The sequence below is a fragment of the Phaenicophaeus curvirostris genome, chromosome 10 (genome assembly GCF_032191515.1).
Source record: "Phaenicophaeus curvirostris isolate KB17595 chromosome 10, BPBGC_Pcur_1.0, whole genome shotgun sequence".
Lineage (NCBI taxonomy): Eukaryota > Metazoa > Chordata > Aves > Cuculiformes > Cuculidae > Phaenicophaeus > Phaenicophaeus curvirostris.
Window position 1 is genome coordinate 26729020 of NC_091401.1, and position 19528 is coordinate 26748547.

The window sequence follows — 19528 nt, forward strand, 5'->3', positions numbered from 1 at the left end:
AGGCTAATGTGAGGGGGGGTGAGGGGGGCTGTGCCACCGAACACAATTAGTAAAATAATAATAACAAAAAAGGAGAAAGAGAAAAAAAGAAGAAAAAAAGAATTTTTAAGGTGTTGCTATCTTCTTAGAGCCCAGGCCCTTGGCTTCCCAATGTCATTCTCAACACAATTTTTTTTTTCTTCTCTCCCTTCGTCTCTTTTTAGAAATTGTTCTCATGAATGATTTATATATGTCTAGTTATCTGGAGTGATTTCTATGGACCCGGGCGCATTGCTGCATAATTGTTAATTTTAATGCCATAATAGCTTCAGATGGAGGAAGAGATTAGGCGTTTATTGCACAATTAAATGAAACATACTTGAGAATCACAAAAGGTTCCGTAATTATTTCAGACCATTAATAAAATGGGCATTAAATTATATGGGACACAAAAGGGAAAGGAAATAGATTTTCATTACAGCAATAGAAGCAGAGAGTAGTAATAGATCCTTGTTGAATTCTCTTTCTCTCTCTCTCTCTCTGAAATTAATTGTTGCCCGGCTTATTTCAAAGCAAAATAAAAGAGAAATAAAGTGTGTTAAAGAACCTCTGATGAAAGGGCTTTGTTTGATAAGGACAATAGCCAGTGATACACTCTGGGAAAAAAAAAAAGGAGAGAGGGGGAAGGAAAAAAGGAAGATTTGATTTTGGCTTCCTGCCCTCAGTCCTGAAGGCAGTGCGGGGACTTCATGTGCACACATGAGAGCCTCTGCTCCTCTTTCCAACACCACAGACGGGAGGGAGGAGAAAGGACCTGGAAAATTCCCCCATCCATTCCCAAGTGCTCCCAGCGATGGGACCAGTCGTGGCTTTGGCACCAGGGGGAGAAGATACGGCAACCTGGCAGAAACACCAGTGATGCCCTTGCAGAGGGGATGCACATGGCTTTTGGCTGTTTCTAGATAAGACTCCGTGCCATCAATTTGTCTTGGGTGGAAGATCGAGCCTGTACCACGGAGAAGGAGCTGGAGGCTTCCCAGTGCTCAAACCCGAACGTCCAGCCCCACCAGAGCCTGGTGAGTGTGTCCTCCCAGCAGTTCCTGGGGAGCCCAGCAGGAGCAATACGAGGGGCTGGGTGTGGAGGAGATGCTGTGGCACACAGCAAGGAAACACAGAGCAGTCTTGACCTGAATGCCATCAAAACATCACCTGTTGGCTTGGGAAGATCCAAACACTGAACCCAACTGAAAAGCGTGTCACCTCCAGTGTCCAGGTACCAGCACAGACAGCCCTCCTCACAAGCTCTAATCTGTGGCTCCTTGAGCATGAGCAACGCCTTTTCCCCTCCTTGAAATGAGGGACATCCCCAAAACACAGCGGTGATGAGGGGGAACGGAGTCAGAAGCCCCCTGGGATGAGTTTTCAAGGGCATTTCTGCAGGTAAAAAGTGGTGCCTCTTAGCAGTTCTAGAAGCCCACGGGGCCAGGATGTTTAGATAGTTTTGACGCCCCCCGCTGCTTGCAGGCTCCTCGATGCAGTTGAAATAGTGCAGAGTTTGTACCGGTCTGAGTGACTTGCAGGACAATTAAAAGTGAACGAGGTTGAAAGAGGGTCAATTGGAGCTAATGGAAGTTCATCTTCCAGACAACCCGCCTGACTTGGCTGTCCTTAATCTCCTCTGAAGAGCCAAAATGAAAATACTTCTAAACCATATCTTGGCATCGGGTCCATGAAACGCCGTGTGCGTGGCCAGTTCCCCTGCACGGCTCAGTCCAGGTGCTGCAGAGGTTGTCAAGAAGATCCATCCCCCTCTTGCCTGGGTGTGGGAATTGCAGAGGGCTCAGCACCAAGGAGCATCCGAACGCAGGAGTAAACAAACAAGCAAGGGTGTCTCTTCCTGGAGCACAACAACACTCGATAATTTAGCTCGGCTGACGCAGAGCAGACGAAAGGCTGCTATTTTTAGGCTCCGTGCGGTGTCTCAGCGAGCAGCCGCGCTCCAGGCCTGCTCCGGGCCCGCGGGCGCTGGGAAGGAGCCATCCTGGGATGGGAGGGGAAGGCCGCTGGGTGCCCAGGGGTGAGGGCAGCGGGGAGCCCGTGGCACAGCTGCTCCCGAGGAATCAGGAGGTGTAATAGAACAACCAGAGCTCCTTGAGGGCGTGGGCTGAGACCATTTCTCCTTCAGGAGGTGAGCAGGGAAGAGGAGAGAGGATGGGGAGGTGACAGGCCCCATCCACCTCTGTCCCACTGCATCTCGAGGGTTCTGGTGGAACCGGAGCAGGAGGACGATATTCCTGCTGTCACTGGGCCTGGGTAGGATTCTCCTCATGGCTCCAGCATGTTGGGAGTGGAGAAGCTGGGACGAGGAGCAGTACCCCACAAACACTCCCTGTCACCTTTCCCAGTGCGCCAGCACTTCCAGGTGTCCAGCACCGTTCTGAGCACCTGGAGCTCTAGGGTGGGATTAGGCGTGAGGAGGGGACCTGAAGGAAAGAGGTTAGGCACAGGGAGATTTAAGGAGAAATTGGGGAAAAATATATTTTACAAAAAAAAAAAAAAAAAAAAAAAAAAAGGAGGGTGCAAGGGGGACGCTCATAGGCGGAGGGAGGCGCAAATCGGAGCCTGAACAGCAAAAAAAAAATGAAGTTAAATAGCTGGAGACGGCAATAAAGAGGCTGTGGGCTGCGGCGCCAGTGCCCTCTCCTGGGCAGAGGGAGAGAGGCTGCCGTCCCGGAGAGGGGGGACCCGGGGAGAGGGGGATCCTCGGGGAGAGGGGAGACGGTCCCTGGGGGAGAGAGAGATGCTCCCCAGAGGAGGGAGGGATGCTCCTCAGGGAAAGGAGTGATGCTCCTCAGAGGAAGGAGTGATGGTCCCTGGGGGAGACAGTGATGCTCCCCAGAGGAAGGAGGGATGATCCTCAGAGGAAGGAGTGATGGTCCCTGGGGGAGAGAGAGATGCTCCCCAGAGGAGGGAGGGATGCTCCTCAGGGAAAGGAGTGATGCTCCCCAGAGGAAGGAGGGATGATCCTCAGAGGAAAGGAGTGATGCTAATCAGGGAAAGGAGTGATGGTCCCCAGGGGAGGAAGTGATGGTCCCCAGGGGAAGGATCAATACTCCTCAGAGGAAAAGAGTGATGGTCCTCAGAGGAAGGCAGTAAAGGTCCCCAGGGCAGAAAGTGATGGTCCCCAGGGCAGAAAGTGATGGTCCCAAGGAGAAGGGAGTGATGATCCCTCGGGTGAAGGAACGATGGTCCCCAGGGCAGGGAGTGATGGTCCCGGGATGGACAGATGATGCTCCCCAGGAGGTTGAGTAATGGTCTCCAAGGGATGAAGTGATGGTCCCCAGGGAAGGGAGTGATGCTCTCTGGATAAGAGAGAGCAAAGTCCCCCAGGCGTGGGGCCAAGCTGTCCTAGCAGACTTGTGGTGCACCCGTCAGGCAAGCACGAAGCCCTCCTCTGATTTGGTTCAATATCAAATAAGCGAAAGGAAACTTAAAGGGAAAAATAAGAAGCTAAAGGGAGACTTGGTCAGGAGTGGGGGCCAGCGGGGGAAAGTCTAAGGGAGATGAAAGAAGGTCGACGTTAGAGGAAAATAAATAAGAAGATAAAATAAAACATGAACAATACAAAGTATTAAAGAGACTCTAAAAACGACAAGGAAAACAGCCTTAAGTGCAGCAGGAGATCAGCTGTGTCAACCAGCTCAAAATAAATAAGAAGAGGACTCCTTTTGATATAAGGGAAGTTCTACTTTTTCTAAGCCAGCTCTCGCAGGGCTGACTGACAGCACAGGGCACCAGCCCAGCACGGGCATCACAGGGTCCTGCCCTCTCTCCACAGAGGACACCTCGCTGGGGCAGAGGAGCAACACCTTGTCCTTTGCTGTGGGGCAGCCATGCCCCTGTCTATCATCTCCTGATGCTCAAAGGCAGAGGAATGGTTTTCAGCTGAAGGAGGGGAGGTTGAGATGAGATCTTAGGGAGAAATGTTTTGCTGTCAGGGTGGGGAGGCCCTGGCCCAGGCTGCCCAGAGCAGGGGTGGCTGCCCCATCCCTGGAGGGGTTCAAGGCCAGGCTGGATGGGGCTTGGAGCCCCTGATCCAGTGGGAGGTGTCCCTGCCCATGGCAGGGGTGGGACTAGATGATCTTTAAGGTTGCTTCACAGCACATGGGAAATCCTTGCTAAATGCAGCCTTAGTGCACAGCCTTAGTCTGTCCTTTGGTTGCAGGCAGACACTACAGGTCACTGGGCACTGCACGGGGGTCTCCACCAGCAAGCTGAAGTTTGAGTCTTTTGGGTGAGCAGAGAGGGAGCAGCAGGGCTGTTCGAATCTCCCCTGCCTTTAAAGTGCATCACGCTTTAAATGGAGGCAGGATTTTCAAGGTCACCCTGCAGACACAAGCAGGAAACACATCACCTTTCGATATCATCCTGTGGGGCAGGAGAAGAGTCCCAGACCAGTGCTTTATCCTAGGAAAACCCAAGCTGTCCAACCATCAGGGAACAATTCCAGCTATCCTGGCTGTGTATCCCAGCCCTGCCAGCATCGCTGTGTGCTCCAGCTCCGTCTCGAAGGGGCTGTGGCTCCAGACGAGCCTTGTGCAGATAACATGCTCATCCCCAGCACAGGGCAAGAGAGGCCAGAGCAGCGAAGAGAGCAGCGATGCGTCCTGGACTCTCTCAAGCCCCAAGGCAACTCCGAGCTAACCGCTTGGTTTGCCAGATTAACACCAGGAAAGCCGCGATCTGGCAGCTTCACCTGCCCTGGCAGAAAGCCCAAAGCCCAGCATTCATGGAAAATTCAGGAATTCCCACGTCCAAGGAAAATGTTCGCCCCCTCTGACCCCTCCAGTATTTTGGTTCACTTTGTTGGGTACTGTTGAAAACTGTCACCTTGTCCTGGTGGCCACAGACCCATCCCGTGCCCACCACGCCGAGAGCGAGAGCTGCTGTTGTCGTGATCTTGCAGTGAGCAGAAGACGTGGCCCCTGCTCTCTGTGCACTCCCAGTTTGGCTTGATTCAGAGCTGGGTGACAAGGTGAGTGACCAACTCCCTTTGATTAACTGGGGCTAACGAGCTCACTGATTATCACCATCCTCATATTGAGCATCAAAATGATGTTGACCCCAGTAACACTTTGGAGAATCCTGTCCTAGCTAATGCAAAACAGGCTGCGAGCACCAGGGGCTTTGGAGAGCAGCATCCATCGTGCAGGAACAGGGGAAACTTAGTGTGGAAGGAAAAAAAAATCAGCATAAACCTCTTGGTTGAAGGGGGCTGTTTTGTTTCCAGCCGGGGTCGGCCACACTTGAAGGCCAAGGTCACTGTCAGCAAAAAAAAATACCCACCAAAAAAAAAAAGGAAACTGGTGAAGCCAGGGAGGCTGGATTAGAGTTTCCTAGATGGGGGTCAGAGAGGGGAGAGCTTTTAGCAGTGATTTGCACTCTCCGAATGAAAGCTTTAGGATTTTGCTCCACTTCAAAGAAAAGATGCCCAGCCAGAGCGCAGCCCCTCCTCGTCACGGCGGGCAGGCAGGCGCGGAATTAGCACTGCTCACATGTAAGCAGAGGGAGCAGGGGCTCACGCCTCTCCTCCTCCACTGCTGAAAACTTGCAGGGGAGATTTCAAAGCAGGGCTTCCATTGACCATAGAATCAGCTGAACAGTCAAATCCTCAGCAGAGCTTCCCAGGCTCCCTCCCTCCCCCCAAAAAGGCACGGCTGCTCTCCCAGTTTCGGGTGCGTGTTGATGATTCGGGAAGGACACCCAACAGCAGAGCCCACCTTTCAGCTCTGCCACTTGCCACCAGTGCGGGAGCTCAGCAGTGGTCAAACCCCAACCCTGGGACACGGGTTTTGGTGCCTCCTGAAAGAGGGTAAATCCATCCCTGCCATCTGCACCAGCACAGACCCACCCTCGCTTTGGGCTCTTCTACAGTGGAGTCCTGACCTTGCACGTATCCCTCTATTTTCCATAGAATCACAGGATGGTTTTGGTTGGAAGAGACCTCAAAGCCCATCCAGTCCCACCCCTGCCATGGGCAGGGACACCTCCTACTGGACCAGGCTGCTCCAAGCCCCATCCAACCTGGCCTTGAACCCCTCCAGGGATGGGGCAGCCACCCCTGCTCTGGGCAACCTGTTCCAGGGCCTCCTCACCCTCACAGCAAAACATTTCTCCCCAAAATCTCATCTCAATCCCACTTCTTTGAGATGAGATCCATTCCACTCATCCTGTCCCTGCCCTCCCTGATCCAGAGCTCCTCCCCAGCTTTCCTGGAGCCCCTTTCAGTACTGGAAGCTGCTCTAAGGTCTCCCTGCAGCCTTCTCCTCTCCAGGTTGAACAACCCCAACTCCTTGAGCTTGTCCTCATTTACAGGAGGTGCCCCAGCCCTCGGATCATCTCTGGGGCCTCCACTGGACTCGCTCTAACAGATTCTTACAGGTTTTTACACTCTGATTATCCATCAGTGTGTCCTAAAATGTTTCTGGCACCTCCCCGTAGCTTGGCACGTTGATGCTCCCCTCTGAGTTCTGGTGTTGCTTTGCTGTTTCCCCATCCCAGGAGGTGTGGATCGGCAGCTACAGCCCCGGCTGAAGTAGGCTCCAGGCCAGTCCTTCCACTTGAGTGGCACCGAGCTATTCCAGAGCAGCCAGGACCTGCCCGCGCCACTCACCGCATTTCACAGACACTGGTGTCACTGGGAGTGTTTTATGAAGTTCGCCTTTGCTGCCAGCCCCACTCCGTGATGACTAAATCCTTGCGTGTTCTGATCAACAAATTGGATGCCTCCTTCTGCATCGCCACATCCCTTCCGCAGCCCCTGGTGAGCCCCGGCTGCCCCCATCGCCTCCCCACCCATAGCCCACAGCTAAAATACCTCCCACCGCCTGACTGGCTCTGACTCTGCTTCCCAGAGCAGGAGAGCAGGGCATGAACACTCCCCTTCAAAGAGCTCCTGCCTGCTTTTTCCTGCATCTTTTAGCTACGATGCTAAAAAGTTGCACTCCAGTGTTTTAAAGTGTTTTTTTCCTCAACAGTAGCTTAAAGCAGAAAAATCCTCCTCTCCCCGCTATGTCACCTGCGTTTCATTCTGATTAGAGTTTGTAGCATTACTTTTTTCTTTTCCTTTCCTACTTTTCTTGAGGCTTGATTTCTTGTAGAGTCCAAAATGTGGAGTATTGGTAAACCTGTTTTGGGGTTTTTTTTTTAATGGAAAATCTCCACAGGAGAAACATTCCTGGTTTGCAAGGGAAACAGAAAATTCATTTGCATCCTGGACATTTTCTTCACTAGAATAAAAAGACCTCCCACAGGGCTGGGGCTCAAAACACAAATGTTGTGTAACGGCAACAGAAAAATGGAAATGAGCAGCATTTTTGCAAGCAGTTTTTGTCCTCTTGCATTAAAATTGAGGAAAGTTTTCAGAAAAAAAGAAAACCAAAACACATCAGACTGCAATTTTAGGATTAATCCATGCCTACAAAAGTAAACCATGTATTTTGGAGGAAGGACAAACATATTGAAAGCCACTTTGCCCAGCTTTGCTATGACCAGGTTGTTAGTACAACCTTTGTGTAGGATCCACTGGGCTGATCTGGCAGGAGAAGCCTGACCAGATGTCCTTTCCTTGCAAACAGGCTCCACTTGTCCCCTCCAACCAGCTCAAGGGGATCAAACCTCCAGGGATGGGGCAGCCACCACTGCTCTGGGCAACCTGGGCCAGTGCCAGACAGACCTGGAGATCTCAGGGCTGCGGCCGAGAGACCATATTCCCATTCCATTTTATTTCTGGACCTGTTGGTCCTGAGATCCTGCTGAGGACCAGGGGCAAAGCCCTCTGACCCAGGCACCCAGCCACATACCTAACAGATAACGATTAAAGGCATCAAGTGAGTCAGAGAGAGAGTCTTCAGGCTGCAATTAAATACATAACTAGGACTGATTAATTGGAAAAGAATCCTTATCCGCAAAGAGTAGAAAATACTCCACTCACTGCACGTGTTAGGGCAGCGATGGGGATCGACAGAAGGCTTGTCACTGCCAAGCTGCCTTCCCTGGGAGGGTGTGCACACCTCTAACCTCGGGGGAAACCAGGAGCTGGGATGCTGCTGAAGCCAGGAGCTGGCAGGAAGAAGCCACATGAGAAGGAAAACGTTCTTTTCCTGTTTTCATCTTCATGTTTGGAGTCAGTTTGGTGGACCTGCCACCAAAAAAGCAGTGTAGGCACAAAAATAGATCTGCAGTCTTTACTTTATCTCGGTGCTCCAGCGGAAACGTGTTGTAATCCCACAAGGGAAGACTCTGGTGTTAATGTGGGAATAATAGCAAAGAAAGGGGCTAAATTACTTAGTTCCTCTGATTTCATTCATTTCGGAGGGTACCTCATAGAATCATGGAATGGTTTGGGGTGGAAGGGACCTCAAATCCCATCCAGTTCCACCCCTGCCATGGGCCGGGACACCTCCCCCTGGATCAGGGGCTCCAAGCCCCATCCAACCTGGCCTTGAACCCCTCCATTGGGCCACCTCAAGCTGTTTGTTCATTGGGGTGGCAGTTACCCACGGAGGTAAAGGGTTTGGATGGAGAAGGGGCTGCTCCACTGTGCTGCTTTGGTTCCTCAGCAGCTGGGATAACAAAAGGGAACAAAATGCCGTTCATCCATCTTCCCACGTGACTTTCAGTGGCAGGTGGAGAACGTATTGCCTTGGTGTGTTGACTCTTGGAGATGTACAGGCCGTGCTGGCTAACCTATGTGAAAGCTTGGGTGTTGACGCAGAGGTGGACACCATAATGCTCTTGGGTCTGACTGTGGGTCTCAGTGAGGGCCACCATCCCCATGGGGGTGCCAGTCTTTGTTCAAGAAGCCAGGAGAAGCAGGGGATTTGTGCCTGGTGGAGCAGGATTGTGCTGCATGTCTCTGTGGTCCTCCCTCTTTCCTTGTATTGCTCGCTAAAAACGAAGGGGGGAACACCCCCCATCGCTAATTCAGGTTCAAAGCAGCAGCAAACGACCTGAATCACCAGTCAGACGTAGACACCAGACCAATAACAAGTATTTGCCGACAGCGCATTGGCCGCACGTCTCTGCATGAGCCGTGCCACGTCTTTCTATGATGAGTAATAGACACACTTGCAGAAATCAGAATCTATTTCCAAGTGATTCATGAGCGTGGAGGAAAAGGAATGGGAGAGGGGGAACAACAGACTAAATACACCTGGTAATTTATTTGCTATGAATAACTTGAGCAGCCCCAAGTGACGGAGATATCTAAGTTATTTATCCTGGGGGTGAAACTTGCAGGTGCTGCAGCCTGGGTATGCTCCAGAGCAGGCCCTCTCTTCAACGTTTGCCTCCCCCATCCCGGTGTAAACTTCTGTGGCTGTGTTTGGAACAAGATATAACACACGCTTCATCCAATTCTTTCATTAATTGCAGTTTCTGGAATCTCCTGCCGGCTAAATTATTCCCCACAGAATACCTGTCTTGAGGGTTAGGAAAGGGTTACTGAGCGTGCCTGCCCGCTTGGGCTGGGTGAGTGGAAATAGCATTGGCTTTCATCTCCAAACCTCCATCTCCAAACCTCAGAAAGAGCACGCAGCTGCTGGAGAGATGGGCACCTCGTAAATCATCGCAATAAATAATGGGCGCTGGATTCAGCCCTGCAGGACGGACTCTGGAGGAGAAGCATCGCTGCCTGCTCTCCATGGTGGTTTGACCTCACGTGGCTTCTGAGGAGCATTTACTGAGTTTTGAGATGAGGTTGTTGGAGTTCCTCCTTGTGGGTTGCAAGGGATTAATTTCCTGGAGGCTGGCCTTGCTCTGTAAGTCAACAGAACATCTACTGCTAGCGGTGGCTCCTCGAACCGCACATCTTGTGTCACCATGTTGTAACTGCAGGGTTTTGTCTTCTGGCTCCACCACACTGGGGTGCATTTCATTATTTTTGGTGTTAAAATTCAGAGAGGGATTTTTTCCATCAAATATCTTTGTATTTGTTTCCCGAAACAAATGATCAGCATTAGTATTCATTAGTATTCATGTTAACAATTGATAAAAGGCCCACTACTGTAGTATCTGCGCAAAGCACACAAAATTCAATTAAAAAATAAAATAATTCCCTCAAGCCATGATCATATAATCTGTACCATCCCCCAAACTTGGTTCCTGAGACTGCCCCAAAGGTGGCTGTGGAGGGATCTGTTTTACAGGGACAAAGGGCCTCAAGTCATTGAATCATAAAATCATAGAAGCACTTGGTGGCAAAAGACCTTTGATCATTGAGTCCAACTGTCCTTGTCCACCACGAAACCAGATCCCTGAGCACCTCATCCACCCGTCTGTGAAACCCCTCCAGGGATGGGGACTTCACCACCTCCTCGGCAGTCAGGGCCCCAAAACGCTTTCTGTGAAGAAATGTTTCCTCACGTCTGATCTGACCCTGCCCTGTTCCTTATAACCAGCCCCTTCCCCAGCTCCGTTCCCTTCTCTGGACACGCTCCAGCCCCTCAATGTCCTTCTTGGAGTGAAGGGCCCAAAACTGAACCCAAGACTTGAGGTGTGGTCTCACCAGCGCTGAGCACAGGGACACAATCCCTTCCCTGCTCCTGCTGGCCATGCTGTTTCTGATACAGACTAGGATGCTGTTGGCCTTCTTGTCCACTTGGGCCGCTGCTGGCTTGTGCTCAGCTCAAGCAGCAACCTCCTCAGGGCATCTTGGAGGCATCTGGGCTCCTGCAAAGCCGTGTATGGATGGAAGCCGTTGTATTTGCAGGCAGCATTGGTGGGTTTGTGCTTTATGGTTTTCCTGCAGCTGGTTCCCTCGGTGAGGTCAGTGACAGGGTTGGATGTTCAATAAACAGCAGAACTGCCTGGGTGTTTAGACCCTGTTTCACTGGTTCAGTCCAAAGCTGTGTCTGCCAGACAGATGTGGTGCTGCTGACCAGCATCTCAGTACTTGATGTGCTTTGCACAGAGCGAATTCTACTGAGGCAGGAAAGCATCTGGCCAACTCTTACCACTGTGGAGCATCTCTTGCTTACTGAAGCATCACTTACAATGTGGTCCATCTCCAGCAATTTAGGACCTAAACAACATGCTTAAAACCTCCCGGCATGCTCTGGAGGTTATCTGGGTTGTTCTGGACCATACAACAGATGACCTCTGCAGGATTACTTCAGACAGCACATCGGTACTCCTAGAGTCCTGCTTTTACACTGAAAACAGATCATGAGGAAGAAATGGCCTTCGGTGCTTAAAATATCCAGCCCACCCCTGGAGCCTCACCCTGAGACACTGAGAACGGTTGTGTGAGTGTGGAGGAGAGCGCTCTGGAGTCCTTGCAGGAAGATAAATTGGCTGTTCATCGGATCCTTGATGGGTCTCGAGTGTTACCTTCTCAGAGGCTTCGTACTGCTGGTGGATACGTTTAACTCAAGTGCCATATCAGCGTAGAGAAGAGAAGGGAGGGAATTGGATGGCTCTTGGGTGGCTTGGTTCCTGTAGGCAGGAAGTTAAATGTGAGTTTAACTGTGCTGTGGGCTGTGATTATGGGGCAGATCTTTCACAGGACGGAGCACATTGACCAAAGAGGGCAATTTTGACACAAAAACTTAACTCCTCCTTGTTGGTGTGTGTGATGCTGACAAATCCTCAATAAATGGAGTGGACACAACTTGAACCACTCTTCACTAAGATAACAGATGCTCCTAAAACTTGGAGCACTGCAGCCCTCAGGGACATCCGCTGTCTTTAAACACCATTTGTCTCATTCAGAAATCAAAATGCAAAATGCGGTACTCGGGGACGAGACATAGATTTGCGAGAACCCTGAGCCTATGAACAGGTGTTGGGATTACACAAATCGATAGGAGGAGTGTTTTCCTCTGTATCTTTGCATCTTGACCAGACCTCCCCTTCTCATCTTATTTAACCGTACTAGAAGAATATCAGTGAGATTATATGCTTGAGCTGTATCCTCTGTTTGCAGAACACAGCAGCTGGAAATGTTTGCCTGAGCTCCACGTGCTTTCCACATGTAGCTTTCGACTAATGTCAGTAATACAGAACAAGGCTACAGAATCACAAAATTACAGAAATTATTTTGGGTGGAAAAGACCATTGAGTCCAACCATCGACCCAGCCCTGCCAAGTCTGCTAGCAGACCATGTCCTCAAGTACACGATCTACTCATCTTTCGAACCCCTCAAACACCTCCGTGAGCAGCCTCTGCCAGTGCTAAACAAAACTTTTCAGTAAAGAAATTCCCCCTAATATCCAACCTAAATCTTTCCTGCTGCACCTTGAGGCCATTTCCTCCTGTCACTGGCTACCAGGGAGAAGAGCCCAGCACCCACCTCACCACAACCTCCTTTCAGGGAGCTGCAGAGAGTGATGAGTTCTCCCCTCAGCCTCCTCCTTTTCTCCAGTCTAAACCCAGGTCCCTCAGCTGCTCCTCATAAGGCTTGGGGTCTAAATCCTTCACCAGCTTTGTTGTGCTGCTCACCTGAAATACCAAACCCTGCAGGTTGTTCCCTCTCCTGCCCCAAGCTTTCCATGCAGCCCTGGGCTGGCCTCTGCTTTTCTCCATGTGAGAGCAATTGCACTGCTGTGCTCCATCCTCCCCAGGAATGGAGGTGTGTGAGTACCTGAAATAAACAGTTCAGCTTCCACACTTCTCTGGAAAGTTGCTGCTTCTATTCCAGAGCTCGTGTGCCTGAAAGCTGGGCTGTTTCTGACTGTATCAGTTGGTCTAAGAAGCCTTGCAAGCCTGTTCTGTGCTTCTGAGCAGGTCATTTATCCCTCACTTCATGCTGCTGACAATGACTGAGGCTACCTGGCCATGCAACCTCTCGGAAGTCAATTCTGGGTCAAGCCCACAGGTTTCCATGCGTGGCCACTGTAAATAGACTTATTTACTGGAGAGGCTCCTCAGCTTTCCTTCCTGCTGCCTCTGCAAGCACCTTTCCCTGGGGATGTGGGCTGATGCACCCGAGGGCCTTGTGGGGCTCTGCAGTGTGTTTCTACCCAACGTAAAGGAGTCCTGCTGGGTCTCCAGTAGGTATTTTTCACCCTGGAAAGGATGACCCACTCTTTAAGCACTCCTTAGCTATTATTTATCAGTTCATGCTGCTAACAAAATGCCAGGAGGTGGCTCAGAGGTGGCACTTCCCCAGCAGCCCCTTGCAGGGGTTGTACTCAGAGATCCCAGTGGGTCGTGTGGAGCCCAACCTACTGTCTAGGTCTGCATGGGGAGCTTCTGCCCCAGCATCATGTCCTTCAGGGTCACAGTGGTGTCAGCCCAGGCGGCTGCTGCCCTGGCTACAGGCAGTGCAGCTCACAGCAGCCCTTCCACCAAACACACACAGGGAGCTGCGCTTCATTTTATCATCTGGGAAGGCTGCTGTAATTCAGGGCACAAAATCATGCTGCAAAGCAGTCCCGCCAGCTCAGTAATCAGGACCTCCACTCCTTCTTCCCCTACCCCAGGGGCTGGGAGAGGACCTGCGACAGGACCTGGCATGGTGTTGGCAGGGAATGGGCTTCCCAGCATCACTGGATCCCCAGGGTGGATGACCACACCGCGGGGTTATCGCCTGTGGGGAGCCTGAGCCAGCAGAGAAATGCCCTGGTGCACAAATATACATCAACTTCTTCATTAGCAGCGGACTGGAAAAAAAATGAATGCTGCAAAAGAATAACGAACAGATCACCTGTGAGAAACGAGCTCTGTAAATGCAGAGAGCACTGGTTTAAAGGACAGGGAATTTATGGGCGATTGTGCAGTGCCACAGATAGATAAAATGAGCAGAACAAAAATTAAGTTTTGAAAGGGCTGTAAACTTCAGCTTCAGGGCATAAAGCAGGTCCAAATCAATGGGAGCTGAGAGGGATCTTTATTTTTTGTAGCAAGTTATGCTCCAATTCTCTCCCACAGAGCCTGGTGCCTTCCCAGGGAGCATCTCCTGTTGGCCAGTGTGAGAAAGCAGGCGCTGGGCAAACCAGATCACGAGATGATCCAATCCAGCACATCCATCACTGCCACCCTCGCCTGTCACGCACGGGCAGGGCAGTGACCTGCTCCATTAAATCTCTGCACGCAGAAGGCTGGATCGGTGCAACTATTTGTAGCTGTAGTGACATGAACGCTTTTCTCAGGGTGCGGAGGGGGGCTGAGCAAGAAATACTGTAAATGTGAGCAGAGAAGAACCCATAAGTGCACAGTACCACCCGGTACCTGCCAGAGCATCAGTGCTGTGCGCTTGTGTGAGCTGCTGGGTGCATGTATTTTACATAGACAGCTCTCTCAGAAGATATTATGTGATGGTATGTGATTAAGTGGGTCTTTTTTGAGTATATGAAGGAATGCATGTATGCACTCGCATGTAAAATAACCAAATATGAAGGAAAAGTATCCGAGTTCTCAGCCTGTGCACTGAGCTAATTCTGTGCGTTTGTAGGAAGTGTTGCTGGTGGTGGGAGCCTCACCAGGTCTCGCAGAGCAGCAAAGAGCATTGGTGTCCTCGGTGTCTGCGAAAAGCACCACAGACCTGCGAGCCTTTCCAAAACGTGCTCACTTCAATTAAAAATCGATTAAAAATCCCCTCCCTTTCCTAACGCCTGAAGCATAAAAAACCCCAAACCCGTTCTTGCAAGATCCATTATTTTTCCAGCAACTAAAAGTTTGGATGGGGGGGTATTTTCCAATCACAGGTGCCGTGCTCTTCTCCTCTCGCTTTTGGCAGCGGCAGCTGCAAGGAGGAGGAAGGGGAAGGCAGAAGTACAGCTCTATTTATGCTGATATTAGATCTCAGGCTACATGATCTCATCTAATTTAAAGTTACTCCAAATGAACTATCTCCAGGAATATAATTTTAACATTTCCCTATCAGGCCGTTCTTATCTCTCCGCGTTACCATGATATCATTCTGGAATAATCATCGCGCTGTAAGTTTTGGGGTCTAAACAAACTGGTGAGGAGAGGGGGGTTGCAGTCACCGCCCTGGAAATCGCCGCCGTCTCAAAAGAGAGTAAAAAAAAAATTAAAAAGGCACGAACTTAATGGAAACTCATCCTCTGGGGATGCTCAACTGCAACAGGTTCCCTTCGGGGATGGACGCCCGGTGTGAAAATGGAAATACTTAAGGATGAAGGCGCTGGCATCGCGAAGGAAATGTTTCTTTTCCTCTCCGCCTTTTCTTTTCTCTTTTTTTTTTTCGTGAACGGGGGCACCGATGGGATGGAAAGGAGCAAAAACGGAGCCCGGGATGCCCCGAGCAGCTCGGGGCGCGTGTTCTGCGCCCCTGCGGAGGCTCCAGCCAACGGCAACGGGGCTACCCAGGGTTTATCGTTAATATTAACTGACTGGGAAGACTTTTCGGGAGGCCGCGGAGCCGTCACTCCCTTCCAGCCGCCTGGTCCCGCTGCGCGGATTCTGGAGCCCGACGCCCGGCATCCCTCGTTCAGCCTTCGCGAGGGATGGAGGAGGAGATGATTTCCCCCCTTTCCCCGAGGAATCTGAGAATAAACAATGAAAACAAAAGGAGTTTTGTAGCTAAAACGGCGAAGGGGCGGGGTGGGGGGAAGCAAAACGCACCACGCTGAGGCGACGGGAACGGGGGAAGCGGCTCGGGGGCGGGTTTGAGCGGAGCGGCGGCTGCCGGGGTGCGGGATCGGCTCTCCGAGGAGGGAGAGCGGGTAAAAGAGAAGTTTCTACTCGTTCCACCCTCCACGACAGCGGCCGAGGCCGCCCGGGTCCGAGCATCCCCGGCCGGGCTGCGCGGACCCCGCGTGGGGTGGGTCCCGGGGGCAGCCTGCACCCCGATTTTGGGGGTTGCGGGTCTTGTGTGCGCGTAGCGGCTGCTGGAGACGGGGGGGAGGCTGGGGGGAGCCCCCCCTCGGCAAGGGGGGATTGTCCCGGGAGGACGATACAATGCCTTCCCGGGGGTCCCAGTGCCACCCCGGGGGTCCCGTTGCCGTCTATAGGGGATCCCTCTGCCGTCTTTGGGGGTCCCGTTGCCGTCTATAGGGGATCCCTCTGCCGTCTTTGGGGGTCCCGATGCCACCCCGGGGGTCCCGCTGCTGTCCATAGGGGTCCCGCTGCTGTCTTTGGGGGTCCCGATGCTGTCTGTAGTGGTCCCACTGCTGTCTTTGGGGGTCTCACTGCTGTCTTTGGGGGTCCCCCCCGCCCCGGGCTCGGGGGTCCCGGTGGGGGCTGAGGAATTCGCAGCGCATTTCAAGGCGCAACGAAAAAAGTCGCTGGGACGGAGCCGGCGACAGCGACACCGAACCCCGCGGCGCTGCCGGCCCTGTCCAGGTGAAGGGACCCCAAATCCCCTGCGTCCCACCCCCCTTCCTCCTCCTCCTCCTCCTCCTCCTCCTCCTCGTTCCCGGCTCGCAGCCGGCTCTGCCGGGAAATGAAAGTCGTTTCTTGCCGGCGGAAAGGAAGAAAGGAGGAAATAAGGTGGAGGGCGGTTTATACTAATTACGAGGATGCTCATTGGCGGAGGGGGCGGTGCGCACCCCCCAGCACCCGCTCCCCGCAGCCCGGGGGGGGCAGGGGGAGCCCCGAGGGGCCGCCCCCCGGCCCGGCCCGGGACCCCCCCCCGGCTCGCCCCCCGCCCCGAGTTCTCGTTTCTCTCTCCTGGAAGGGGGCGGGGGGGGGTGGTCCGGGGGGGCTTCTCCGAGCAGGTTTGTTAACCAAAGCAGGTGCTAAAAACCAATAAGCCCGGAACAAACGCGGTTCCCCCCGGGAGCCGGGACAATTGTTTCCATTTAATAAATATTTTCCCCACGGGCGTTCCGCGGGAGGCAGGCAATTATTCAAAGCGAGCCGGGACGCGGGCCGCTCCCGGGGTTAAGCGGGGCTGCGGAGCGGGGAGGGGGAGCGGGGGGAGTGGGAATTGGGAGCCCGGGGGCGGCCCCGTGCCCGGTGGAGAGAGGGGCTGGAGCCCCGACGGCTGCGGGGACAGAGGGAGCCGGGACCGGCCCCGCACCGGGGCGGGGGGAGGGAGGGGGAGAGGGGGGAGAGGGTGGGGGGAGGAAGGAGAGAGGATGGAGAGAGGATGAGGGGAGGAAGGAGAGAGGATAGAGAGAGGATGGAGAGAGGATGAGGGGGAGGAAGGAGAGAGGATGGAGAGAAGATGAGGGGAGGAAGGAGAGAGGATGGAGAGAGGATGAGGGGAGGAAGGAGAGAGGATGAGGGGAGAATGAGGAAGGATGGAGAGAGGATGAAGGGAGGGTGGAAAGAGGATGAGGGGAAGATAAGAAGAGGATGAGGAGAGGGAGGGGAGAGGATGAGGAGAGGACGACAGAAGGATGGAGAGAGGATGAGGGGAGGGAGAGAGGAGGGTGGGGAGAAGATAGGGGAAGATGAGAAGAGGACGAGGAGAGCATGGGGAGAGGGTGAAGGGGGAGTGAAGGAAGGATGGAGAGAGGATGAGGGGAGGTTGGGGAGAGGATGAGGGGAAGATGAGAAGAGGATGAGGAGAGGGTGAGGGGAGGATGGGGAGAGGGTGAAGAGGGAATGAAGGAAGGATGGAGAGAGGATGAGGAGAGGGTGAGAGGATGATGGGGAGAGGGTGAGGGGGAACGAGGGAAGGATGGAAAGAGGATGAGAGGAGGGTGAGGGGAGAACGGGGAGAGGGCAAAGGGAGGATGGGGAGAGGGTGAAGGGAGGATGAAGGAAGGATGGAGAGAGGATGAGAGGAGGATGAGAGGAGGGTGAGGGGAGGATGGAGAAAGGATGAGGAGAGGGGAGGATGGGGCTGACCCCCTTCGCCGCACGAGCGCAGCCGCTCGCAGGATCCCTCCTTTTAACCCTCGCGTTCGAAGGGGGGGGTGCCCGCGCCCGCTCCTTCCCCCCCTCCTCGCTCCCCCCCCGGTCCCTCCCCCGCCCCCAGCCCTCCTCCCCCTCCCTCCCCCTGTTTTTAAGCGGGTCCCCCGGCCGCTGATTGGGCGCGGGGGTGTCCGCCCCGCCGCTATGTCAGCCCGGCCCCGCGCCGCCACCTGCCCCGCTGCGCCGGGGACGGCCCTGGCCCGGCTCCTGCCATGAGCTGAGCCCGCTGCTCCGGCTCCCTCGCCTTCCTCCTTCCTTCCTCCTCGCCCTCCTCCTCTCCTCCTCCTCCTCGCCCCGCCGCTCCCGGCGCCCCTCACCGCCGCGTCGCGCCTGCCGTGCCGCTCGCCCAGCCGAGCCATGTCCAAGCCCAGCGACCACATCAAGCGGCCCATGAACGCCTTCATGGTCTGGTCCCGCGGGCAGCGGCGCAAGATGGCCCAGGAGAACCCCAAGATGCACAACTCGGAGATCAGCAAGCGGCTGGGCGCAGAGTGGAAGCTGCTCTCCGAGGCCGAGAAGCGCCCCTACATCGACGAGGCGAAGCGGCTGCGGGCGCAGCACATGAAGGAGCATCCCGACTACAAGTACCGGCCCCGCCGCAAGCCCAAGAACCTGCTCAAGAAGGACAGGTACGTCTTCCCTTTGCCTTACCTCGGGGACACCGACCCCCTGAAGGCCGCGGGGCTCCCCGTGGGGGGCTCGGACTCTCTGCTGGGCTCCCCGGAGAAGGCCAGGGCGTTCCTGCCCCCCAGCTCCGCGCCCTACTCCTTGCTTGACCCCAGCCAGTTCGGCTCCGGCGCCATCCAGAAGATGACCGAGGTCCCCCACACGCTGGCCGCCGGCTCCCTGCCCTACGCCTCCACCCTGGGCTACCAGAACGGGGCGTTCGGCAGCCTGAGCTGCCCGGGCCAGCACACCCACACCCACCCCTCGCCCACCAACCCGGGCTACGTGGTGCCCTGTAACTGTACCGCCTGGTCGGCCTCCAGTTTGCAGCCCCCGGTCGCCTACATCCTCTTCCCGGGGATGACCAAGGCCGGGATAGACCCCTACTCCTCAGCGCACGCCGCTGCCATGTAACGCCCGCCCCGCGGCCCCCCCCGGGGCCCCCAGCCCGACGGGGAGACCCCCCCAGGGGTTGTACAGAGACCTGCGGACCCCCCGAAAAACGACTCGGACGCTGCCTCGGGGACCCGGAGCCGCTGTCCCCAGAGCCGCCCCCCGAGAGCCGGGATGGGGGCGCCCTGGGGGCTCGGGGGGGGATCGGCGGAGCTGGAAATGCGGCTCAAAACAACCCGAAAAGCCAACCTCGAACTGCCCCTCCGGGACCGAGCGGGGGAGAAAACGGAAAAAAAAAAAAAAAACACACAAAAAAAAAGACGCGTTTCGATTTTTATTTATTCTCTTAACGAGTTCGCCGGGGTCTCGTGTGGCTTGGACTTGACTTTGGGAAGTCTCGGTCTTACTACGTTTGGGTTTTTTTATTATTATTATTATTATTTTGTTTGTTTGTTTTCCTTTTTGCACATGAAAACGCGAGATCGGCTGTGTTATATATATAAATATATATATATATTTTGCCACCACGCACTACTAGGTAAAATTGCTTTTCGTGTCAGAAAAAGGCTCTTCAAAGTTAAAAAAAAAGGGGGGGGGGAGAAACATTTATATTTAAAACATATGATAGTGTTTGCTTAATTTAAAACAGATAGTCCT

General features: G+C 53.7%; 1 protein-coding gene across 1 annotated transcript; it reads left to right on the forward strand.

The window, feature by feature from the left end:
* The first annotated feature begins 18169 nt into the window (after positions 1 to 18169).
* On the forward strand, positions 18170 to 18892 carry SOX14 (SRY-box transcription factor 14). The gene is made up of 2 exons (XM_069864810.1): positions 18170 to 18441; positions 18595 to 18892. The coding sequence occupies exons 1-2, from the start codon at positions 18170 to 18172 to the stop codon at positions 18890 to 18892; spliced, it is 570 nt and encodes a 189-aa protein (XP_069720911.1).
* Positions 18893 to 19528: the final 636 nt, after the last annotated feature.

Excerpts from the sequence above, each read along its gene's own strand:
- SOX14 (XM_069864810.1), top strand. The coding sequence starts at position 18,170 with ATGTCCAAGCCCAGCGACCACATCAAGCGGCCCATGAACGCCTTCATG. Across the intron at positions 18,442-18,594 it reads AACCTGCTCAAGAAGGACAG|CCAGTTCGGCTCCGGCGCCA; the intron begins GTACGTCTTCCC and ends GCTTGACCCCAG.